The sequence below is a fragment of the Prunus avium genome, chromosome 4 (assembly GCF_965620075.1).
Source record: "Prunus avium chromosome 4, drPruAviu1.hap1.1, whole genome shotgun sequence".
In the NCBI taxonomy this organism is placed as follows: domain Eukaryota; kingdom Viridiplantae; phylum Streptophyta; class Magnoliopsida; order Rosales; family Rosaceae; genus Prunus; species Prunus avium.
In genome coordinates, this window is record NC_142287.1 from 27,598,721 (window position 1) to 27,609,345 (window position 10,625).

Below are 10,625 nucleotides of genomic sequence, written 5' to 3' on the forward strand. Positions count from 1 at the left end.
TTTCGCAGCAGAAATAGTTTGGTTCATGAGGCATACATTATTATCATCACAAAGCCTCCAAGTATTTTTATGAAATTCTAGATTTGCCAACCCAGTTTGTTTGTGTTCAAATGGTCAGTATCAGGTGTAGTATTAGGGTTGGTCGTATATCCAACTAGCCTGAATTCAACTCAATTTTTGGGCAACTCCGTCATGAATATTTGGTAGCTTGAGCGAAAATGGGACACGATTTTATCATCTAAATTATGTATAGGGCACGCATGAACAGAGAAATCTTTGACCCGAGCAATGCAGTTTATGTATTAGTATTTACCGTGAAAAGTAATTTATTCTTAACCATAATGTGCATCTCAATGAGGCCTTTGAAACCACGCTAAAATCTCGAAGTACAAGTTTCCTGGTAGTGCGCACAGCCCTCATAAACATGGATGAGTCTTAACATTTCCCATACACACATTTCTCTCCGGAAATAGTGAAGATTTCTGAAGCTAGCAACAAAACGAGGAAAAGTTCGAAACCAAATCTGAGTTTTGTTATTCATATGATGACACTAACATGTTTCAGACCAAAAAATGATACTAACATGTATTTTGAATAAGCGACTAGCAATGAAGAACACAAAAAAAGAACGGCGTTTACATCAGTTTAAGGAAGAAGCTGAACCAACATATCTGAAAACAATTGTTAGACTTAATTTACAGAACAAAATTGAAATACAAGTTCTCACCAAATAAAGTAATAGTATAGAGCAAAGCTTCTGTCTTGAACTTGTTCTTTGCCCAGTTCTAAAGTCTGAATATATCAATATTCAAAGGAGGGCCTTTTCTATCCATTTTCCCCCCTTCCCTCATCGATCCGTCCGTCTACAAAACAAATGATTGAACAGCCTTCTCGAACTGAGTTGCTAAAACTTCTTGGTCCTAGAAATGACTTGGTCTTTAATCTTGCTTGCTATTGCTCTCCCTTAATAGCATTTCTTTTTGTTTTTTCCCCCGTATTTCTATCCTGGTAAATCCTCAAAGTCATACTGCATAACAAGTCTTTCCACTGTATTCGGACTCATAACATGTCTCAGGTGCAACTCGTTCAAAACTTTGGCTGCCAGCTCCAGCTCTCCTTCATGTGCAATCCCTTCCACAAGAATAGTATAGGTCATTTCATTAGGCATACGCCCTTTCTCGATCATCATCTCGAAAACCTGCAAAGACAAATCTGTTCTTCGAGATTTGCAGAAGCCGAGTACAAGGGCATTAAAATTGTCGGTATCAGGCCTAATGTTGTTTTCTTCCATTACCTTGAAAATCTCCATGGCCTCATCTAGCATACCCTCCAAACACAACCCTCTGATCAAGGATGAATACGTATAAGAATCTGGAGTGAAACCACGCTTGGTCATTTCATATAAAATCTGAAACGCTGGGAAGGTGTTCCCTTTCCTACACAAGCTTGTAATTACGTTTTTGTAGAACTCGTTGGTGGAGCACTTTTGTTTGTCAGTGAGGCTCTGAATTATAGAGAATGCCTCTTTCACCATCCCTTCCTCACAGAGCACGGCAATGGCATTGAATGTTCCCTCATTAGGATTACATCGCCGATGAATCATTTGGTCTAGACACTTGATCACACTATCCACCTTCCTCTCTTTGCAGAGATGAGCAATTATGGGATTGTAGCTGGCAGCAGTAGGCTTGAATCGACCTCTCACCATTTCATCCAAAACTTCAAGAGCATGTTCAGTTCTACCATGAAGTGCAAGTGAACCAATTAAGATATTATATGTAACTATGGAAGGAGACCGATCCTCACCTTCCATCTCAGACAGAAGCTCATTTGCCTCTTCCCACCTACCCTCATAACACAAGCTCCTCAGTACAATGTTATAACTCACAACATTCGGATCAAACCCCATCGAAGGCAAATTCCTGAAGAACCGCAAAGCCTCGTCAGTCCTACCTTCCTTGCACAACCCAGTTAACAAAACATTGTAACTGACCAAATTAGGCTTTCCACCTTTAGCAATTATCTCTTGCAGGAGCTTCATGGCTTCATTGACCCCTCTTTCCTTATAAGCAGCTTCAAGCAAGAAGGAGTAGGTATAAACATTTGGGACCAGCCCCTTCTGTATCAGTCTATCCAAAAGCTGCAAGCTTTGGTTCAAGTTTCCACGCACACAAAGCCCTCTAACAAGCGAATTATAGGTAATGGTATTGGTTGGATAGCCATACTCCTCCATTTTTTCAACCAACTGCATTGCATACCCAATATTACCTCTTTTACACAAATAATTCACCAAGAAAGTATAAGAAGCTGCATCAGGTATAATGCCTGCAGAAACCATCATTTCAATCACCCTGACAGCTTTTCTCATCTTATTTGCCTTGCAAAGGTCATATAAGAGCTGAGTTGCTTGAGCCACATCAGGCTTTTGGCCCTTCCCTACCATAGACTCTAAGTGCAGAAAGGCATCAATTAGTCTGACTTCCCTACTTCTTCTGTTATTCTTGGCAGCCCTCCAGTTGGGTAAGGTGAAAACAGTGTCCTTTGGAGAAATGGTGATCTGGGTAGTTGCCAAAACTCTAGAAAATCCCTTGCTGAGCGTAAGTGGTTGGAGATTCCTGATGTGGGAAAAGAACCTACAACTGTTTCTAGTACTTTCTGGTGATGGGTGTGCAATAGGAGACACTGAATTTACAAGAACTGCCATGGACAGAGCTAAAAAGTATTTTTGCTACTGAAGCCTAATCAAATATACTCTCGACAAAATATGAAATTCTTAATACAAGCCTCTATTCACTTCTCTTTGCACAGAGAACAACAATCAAATATCTGGGTTGGCTAAATTTTCATCACACAAACATAACCAAATGGATAAACAGTATTTTTCAGCAGAAACAAGGATAAGGCAGACTGAAGAAGATGGAACCAAAGAATTGAATCATAGATATATTCTTAACATGAAGTAATCAAGAAACTGATAGATAAGGAAAAGAGGGACAGAAAAGAATCAACATACACTGGATATCACCTGTTGGGTTTTTTCAAGAATGATTGGTTGGTCCATTTGCTTTCTCACCCCTAAAGAAAGAGTTCCTCTTTTTCCTTTTATAATCTGGTAATTGGTAAAATCAGACCAAACGAAAAAGCAAAATTTAGTAAAGTTTACACTCTTTGCTAAATATTTTACAACTGAATTTGGCTTCTCTCTCCATTTCCACTGTCACCACCAGTCCCACTGTCCAGTCCCGTCCACTACCATATTTTGTTATCCAATACGGTTACTTATATCCACACCACACGCTTTGGACCAGCTTCTGAGATACGCTCTCTTGTTTTTGGATGGGCTTGGCTTGGCTGATTCAAATTTTATCGGACGAACGGGCTCTTATCTTTTTTTTGGGCAAGCAGCGGTCATATTTTTTGAGTTCCACCATGAAATTGGTCAAATAAAAATAAAAAAGTTTCTTTTTGATTGTTTGGGATGATATTCTTCTATAGGACAAGTGTGACAATTAAGTCATGTCATGTTTATTGTATTGTGTTTGAGTCGACTCACTTGTTTTGTTGATAAACAATAACGTGAGTTTCGAACTTGATACCTCTTCTCACAAAGTGGATTATATCAAGAAATGGAGACATTCCCAAAAACAAGGATCATTTTCTTCTACCTACAAAAGCATGACTATCTTGCCGGAATTGGATAATTCGTGCATACACTAATCCGACATCATTACATTTGTGTCAGAAGAACATGTCATTTGCAGATCCGTATCAAGTTATGAATAATCTTGACTCGCCAACACAGGTAATGATTAATCTTAATTCACTAACCTTATGTTAGTTTCTAGTGGTGCTGAAAATTTTCAGTCTTACTTATAAATCAGTCCACGCATCCATCCAGGCCCTTTGGCGTTTAGAACTTTGGATGGCATTGCTCCAATTGATTTACATCATTCAACACAGTAACCTGGATACTGAAAATCACCAAAAATCTCTGCAAGAACAATCTCCATCTTTGAAATGGTGAAACCTCAACGAATCTCGGACTATAATCTGCACACCAACAATCTTGGCCATGAACTTGATGGCATTATGGCAGTCACCACATATCCTCAAGTTCTTAAATACCCGAATTGTCGATTCACCATTCAAATTGAGTATCCCAAAAGCAACAGCAAGCTTCTCACTGTGGTTGCAAAGGATCCCCACTTTCTCCTCTTGATCCACATCTTGCAGAACAAAATCTGTGTTGGGCACATACCCTGCCAATCTCATCTTCTCACCCATCTCAACCAAAAACTTGTATATCTCCTCGCTACGTTCATTGCTCCTGTCACCAGCAACAAAAGAGTAGACTCTATTTCTCAGCTGAACCCAAGAACAACCTGGTGTTTTTGTCACTCCTCTGTCTCTCATCAACTTCCTAGTTTCTGAAGCTTCTTCCCATCTTTTGGCAGTAACTAAAATGTTGGACAATAATACATAGTTACCAGGGTTATCGGGTTCAATCTCAAACAGCCTGTTTGCTGCAATTTTCGCGAAGTCCACATTTTTATGCACTCTACAGGCACCAAGCAATGCTCCCCAAGCACCAGGTGTAGGTTCCATTGGCATTCTCTGTATGAACTGATATGCCTCTTCTAGGTGACCGGCACGGCTAAGTACATCAACCATGCAGGAATAATGATCTGCATCGGGTTCTACTGAGTGATCCCTCCTCATTGAATCAAAAACCATGATGCCTTCTTCAACCAGCCGCGAATGGCTACAACCACACAAAACACCAGTAAAAGTAACAGAGTTTGGCTTCACCCCGGAGTCTAACATTTTTCTGAACAGCAGCAAGGCTTCTTCTCCATTCCCATGCATCGAGTTTGCAATGATCATTGTATTCCAAGCAACTGTATCCCTTCTTGGCATCATATCAAAGACCCTCCTCGAAAGTTCCAACTCACCACATTTTGCATACATGAAAACTAGAGCTGTTGTGGTTGCCAAGTCTTCCATCAAACAATTTCTAAAGATATAACTATGAACCTCTTTGCCTGCTCTCAGGCTCTCCAAATCTTTGCAAGCTGGTAACAAGCTAGTAATTGTTATCTGATTGGGCTTAAATCCTGATTCTTGCATTTGTTCAAGCATTTTCAGTGCCTGTTCAGTTTGCCCATTATTCAGGCACCCACCAATAACAGCATTCCAAGAAGCACCATCCAATTTAACACCTTCCCTTCTCATCCTACAAAACAGAGCTATACCCTTTTCGCAATCTCTATTCGAGAAATACGCTGTTAGAAGTACATTCCAGGACACAACATCTCGTTGAGGCATCATATCAAACACCATTTGAGCTTGTTTAATGCTCAGACAACTAGCATAGATGTTGACAAGTGCGCTGCTAACAAATACATTCTCTTCCATTGCATGTTTGACCACAAACCCATGAATCTCTCTGCCCAAATTCAAATCTTTCAATTCTGAGCAAGCAGGCAGGATTGAAGACACAGTCACCGCATTGGGTCTCACTCCATTCAAACCCATCTCCCGAAAAGCCACCAAACCTTCTCTTGGCAGCCCACAGTTTACATAACAAGAACACAAAGACGTCCATGAAACCACATCTTTGGCCGGCATGTCATCAAAAACCTGCCTTGCCCCATCAACGTATTTACATTTTCCAAACATATCAACCATGGCATTACCCAAAGCGATATCTGAATGAAACCCAAATCGAATTGCTTCATCATGAAGTTCTTTAGCATTTCTGAGATCACCCAAAGACGCGCACGCCTTAGCAACCGAGAGAAGAAGAAGATTATCGGGAACAATGTGCCGACCTCTCAATGAAGTGTAAAGCTTTATAGATTCCTTTGGAAACCCATGTCGCGTGTGGCCTGAAATTAGCACGGTCCATGCACGGAGGTCTGGATGGGGAATTTGGTCGAACAAGCGACGGGCACGTTGTAAATCGCCGGAATTGCAGTAAATTTTCAAGAACCGAAGGCTCAGGTGAGATGGGACGTTGGCGGGTAGCTTAGAAAGCATTTGATCTTAATGTTTCAACGGCTTTTTGCATCTTCTTCTAATTTCTAGGGACAAACTTGAAGTTGGAAAGTTTGGCTTCTTCGCGCCAGGACAGGTAAATATGCGGACGATGACTTTTTATTAATTTTATTTCTGTGTGGTCTTTTTTTATATAATATTTTTAGTGTGGCCTAAACCTACATCTTCATCATAATTGGTTGACAAAAAATGTTAATTTCTGCCCTAATTATACCAGAGCAAGAAAACCAATGTGACAGAAATGTGAAACAGGATCAGGAAAACCAATGTTATATTTTCCACATGACATGCACCGCATGTTGGCTGCCTTTGACTCTTTTTGAGGTTGGAAAGGTCAAATACAATATGTTAACCGAAAAATGCGACTTCTGAAACATAAGTTGGGAGACATGTATTTGTCATGTGTGAGTTTCCAGGTCTTTCATTCGACATGTGAAAAGGCCTTGGATATGGTATGTGGACCATGAGTTTCTTGCACAGTGACCAACTTTCCAAACCAAGGATTCGGGTCAATTAAGAAAAGTCTCACAACTATACGCATATGGTTTTTATCAGTATCAGAACATGTTTTACTTCTAGATTTTGGTTCTTCCATCTTCTCTGGAGAAGTCCTGTGCTAATTTTTTTCCGATACGAGTATACAATGCAAGCCTTGAGAAGCATTTTTGTGTGCTCTTTCTTATTTCCCTTCTTAAGAATCTCCACTCCAACAACACCAGACACAATTACTCCAAATCGATATATTAGAGACGGTGAAAGTCTAGTTTCAGCAGGTGGAAGCTTTGAACTGGGATTCTTTAGCCCTGGTAAATCAAATGGTCGATACTTGGGAATATGGTACACTGTTGATACTGAGGCAGTTGTATGGGTAGCCAACAGAGAGACACCACTTGGCGATACTTCAGGAGTTTTGAAGGTCACTGAGCAAGGAGTTCTAGTCCTTCTCAATAGCTCAAACAGCATTGTATGGTCATCCAATACATCAAGAACTGCAGGGAATCCAGTATCACAACTCCTGGATTCAGGAAATCTTGTTGTGAAAGATGGAAATGAAACCAACCCTGTTAACTTTTTGTGGCAGAGTTTTGATTATCTTTGTGACACATTCCTACCAGAAATGAAGCTTGGTTGGGACTTAGTTACTGGTTTAGAGAGGTACGTCTCGTCTTGGAGGAGCAAAGACGATCCTGCTCTAGGAGAGTTTTCGTTACGGATAGATCATCGTGGTTTCCCGCAAGCTGTTGTTGTGAAAGGAGCTAAGATAGTGGCTTCAGCAGGCTCATGGAACGGCCTTCATTTTACAGCATATCCATATCCTCCACAAACACGACCAAACCCAACATTGGAGTATGAATTTGTGTTGAACAAGGATGAGATCTATTATGAGTTCAGGCTCTCAAAGAGGTCCACGTTCTCAAGATATATATTGAATCCATCAGGCATTGCGCAGCGATTAACATGGGTGCACCAAACACATAGTTGGGAACTTTCCTCTACATTTCAAGCAGACCGGTGTGAAAATTATGCTTTGTGTGGTGCATATGCTAGTTGCAATCTGAATGTCTCTCCCTTATGTGCATGCTTGAATGGATTTGTACCAAAATCTCCAAAAGAATGGAATTCGGGATATTGGTCTGATGGTTGTGTTCGAAAGATTCCATTGGCTTGCAGCTCTGGAGATGGCTTCCTAAAGTACACTGGGGTTAAATTGCCAGACACATCTTCCTCATGGTTTGATAAAAGCACGAGCCTCAAGGAATGCAAGGGATTATGTTTGAACAACTGCTCATGTACGGCATATGCAAATTTAGATATCAGGGAGGGAGGAACTGGCTGCTTGCTTTGGTTTGGCAATCTCATTGACATAAGGGAATTCACTCCCGGTGGTGGTCAAGACCTCTATATACGGATGGCAGCTTCAGAACTTGGTAGCTCTTAAACTTTTATTTCATCTTATTTTTATTTTTCTATCCAATAGTGGATAACATTATCACAATATATTTAGACGTTAAGGGAATGAGGTTTTGTCTACTTGTTATGTTTTGCTTTTGGGAGTGTGTTTGATGGGGGCATCAGTTAGAAGCAACATGTTTAAAATTATTGATCTAGGTCCATAATCAAAGGCCGAACGACATGAAAACCACAATGGTAGTTATTTCCTCAGTTGGCCTTGCTGCTTCATCTGCAACATGAGAAATTGGTTACCGAATTGCATTAAAATTTTGTTTCAATTCTGATATTTCAGATCAAATTGAGAAAAGGAGCAAGTTCAACAAGAAAAAGCTACTTGGAATTCTTCTCATCAGCTCTACACTTTTTCTTTTGGGAACTTTAATAATTGGCTTGATATTGTATAGAAGGAAGAAGAAACTCAGAAGTCAAGGTAAATATCTCAAATGTGGACCTTGATTCTTTCAAATGCATGATTGGATTGATATATGCATTAGATAAAGTTGTTAGTATCTAATTTAGGTAGTGTGTGATTTTCTTGTGTTCCAAGATTTGGTTTAGGGTTAAGCAAATTCCCAATTACATTGGCATACATGGCATATTGTGATTTGATCAATTGATTAACCGAGAGAATTCTTACATTTATCCATGCTGAAGAAATCTCCCACCTAATTTCAGGAGTCAGAAGCATGGATTGCAGAAAAGATTGCCTTGGAAAAGACATGGGATTACCACTATTAAACTTGACCACCGTAGCCAAAGCCACTAATGAGTTTTCAAGCAGTAACAAGCTGGGAGAAGGTGGTTTTGGACCCGTGTACAAGGTAACATAAATTTATGCAACTAAAGTGAGCTATTCTGTGATACAAGTTTTAAGACTTTTCTAAATGATGATCCATAGGGTACATTGATAGGAGGAAAAGAAATTGCAGTGAAAAGGCTTTCAAAGGATTCTGGACAAGGACTGAGGGAGTTCAAAAATGAAGTTAAGCTGATAGCCGGACTTCAACATCGCAATCTTGTAAAGCTTTTGGGTTGTTGCATTCAAGAAGATGAAAAAATTTTGATATATGAATTCATGACCAACAGAAGCTTGGACTTCTTTATTTTTGGTATGGTCCTCCCTGAAGCCAACAATATGGCTTTTAAGTCATACCATCTTTAATCTTATTCTACAAGGATTCAATGGTGCATTGACTTAACAGGCTCAAATTTTTTTCAGATAATGAGGGACAAAAGTTGCTCGACTGGGCTACATGCTTCCACATTATTGGTGGAATTGCTAGAGGGCTTCTTTATCTTCACCAAGACTCCAGATTGAGAATTATCCATAGAGATTTGAAAGCTAGCAATATCCTGCTTGATAATAATATGAACCCTAAGATTTCAGACTTTGGCCTCGCTAAAACATTTGGTAGTGATCAAAGTCGGGGTAATACAAAAAGAGTGGTTGGAACGTAGTAAGTATATTTTCTATGGTTTACATTTTACATTGTGTTGTTTTTGTTGAAATTCTTACTCACTGTATTTTGATTGTGCAGTGGTTACATGTCTCCCGAATATGCAGTAGATGGAATTTTCTCGATGAAATCTGATGTCTTTAGCTTTGGAGTAATACTGCTAGAGATGTTGAGTAGGCAAAAGAACAGGGGATTTTCTCACCCAGATCACCACCTTAACCTTCTTGGACATGTGAGTATAAAGCATTAATAAGTACTATATTCTTTCAATGACATGCCATATAACAGTATAGAGGGTTGATGTAGCAATGCTCCAATTACATGCCACCCAGTTAACATATTGTATATGTTTCAATTCTTTAAGGCATGGATACTATGGATTGAAGATAAACCATTGGAACTGATTGATAAGACATTAGGTGATTCGTGCACCATATCTGAAGTGTTAAGGTGTCTTCATGTGGCGCTGTTATGTGTGCAAAGAGTACCTGAAGATAGACCAAGCATGTCATCTGTGGTTCTAATGTTGAGCAGTGATGTTTCCTTGCCTCCACCAAAGCAGCCTGGTTTTTACACTGAGCGAAGTGTCCCTGAATCACCCTTAAGTACACGCCGGTGTTCAGCGAATACTTCCATTACAATAATAGAGGCTCGGTAGATCATCATTCTGGTGCTTGTTCATGCTTCTGTCTACCATCACAAAATTGTATAGGGCAGGTTGTCTACAACCTTAGCTGGAAAACAATGACATGAGATTATTAATATTATGCAAGAAAGATTGAATTATAATTTTGCTTGGAACAGTTTCTACTGCACAACAAAGAAAGGATTTGGGGTTGTTGGGTTGAAGAAAAAGTGTGAATTGTTAAAAATGTGAGAGATTTGTAATTTCATGTTTGTTGAATTCAAATGGCAGCCCAAATGGTCGTTCCTCGTATGCATTGTTGTGTTATGGGGTTTTCCATAAGTTATCACTTTTGGGTTTTTCCCAATTGGCTGGTCAGTTGCCAGTCACTTTTCTATTGTTACAGTGAACAAATGATAACAATAAAAGATGAAAATATAGGAGGAAGGAGAGGCAAGAGGAACACCAAAGAGGCTGACACACGCCTTAGCAACCGATAGAAGTAGAAGCTTTATGCATTCATGTCGCGTGTG

The 10,625-nt window shown here is 39.7% G+C and overlaps 2 protein-coding genes and 1 pseudogene across 2 annotated transcripts; 1 reads left to right on the forward strand and 2 right to left on the reverse strand.

Moving 5' to 3' along the window:
• Positions 1-508: 508 nt before the first annotated feature.
• On the reverse strand, positions 509-3,086 carry LOC110772594 (Pentatricopeptide repeat (PPR) superfamily protein). The gene has a single exon (XM_021977043.2). It carries the CDS (start codon positions 2,702-2,704, stop codon positions 1,001-1,003), a length of 1,704 nt encoding a protein of 567 aa, XP_021832735.1. The 5' UTR covers positions 2,705-3,086; the 3' UTR covers positions 509-1,000.
• A 315-nt stretch (positions 3,087-3,401) lies between these two features.
• On the reverse strand, positions 3,402-6,039 carry LOC110772196 (pentatricopeptide repeat-containing protein At1g20230 pseudogene; annotated as a pseudogene).
• On the forward strand, positions 5,994-10,406 carry LOC110771776 (G-type lectin S-receptor-like serine/threonine-protein kinase At4g27290). The gene is made up of 8 exons (XM_088251820.1): positions 5,994-6,133; positions 6,275-7,985; positions 8,303-8,440; positions 8,686-8,831; positions 8,909-9,119; positions 9,230-9,467; positions 9,549-9,699; positions 9,832-10,406. Exons 2-8 carry the CDS (start codon positions 6,599-6,601, stop codon positions 10,123-10,125), a joined length of 2,565 nt encoding a protein of 854 aa, XP_088107946.1. The 5' UTR covers positions 5,994-6,133; positions 6,275-6,598; the 3' UTR covers positions 10,126-10,406.
• Positions 10,407-10,625: the final 219 nt, after the last annotated feature.

What these genes read in the sequence shown, in the direction of transcription:
- LOC110772594 (XM_021977043.2), bottom strand. Translation starts at nt 2,704, where the DNA reads ATGGCAGTTCTTGTAAATTCAGTGTCTCCTATTGCACACCCATCACCA.
- LOC110771776 (XM_088251820.1), top strand. Translation starts at nt 6,599, where the DNA reads ATGGTTTTTATCAGTATCAGAACATGTTTTACTTCTAGATTTTGGTTC. An exon ending in AAAAGAGTGGTTGGAACGTA is followed by an intron (nt 9,468 to 9,548) that starts GTAAGTATATTT and finishes TTGATTGTGCAG; the next exon opens with TGGTTACATGTCTCCCGAAT. An exon ending in ACCTTAACCTTCTTGGACAT is followed by an intron (nt 9,700 to 9,831) that starts GTGAGTATAAAG and finishes CAATTCTTTAAG; the next exon opens with GCATGGATACTATGGATTGA.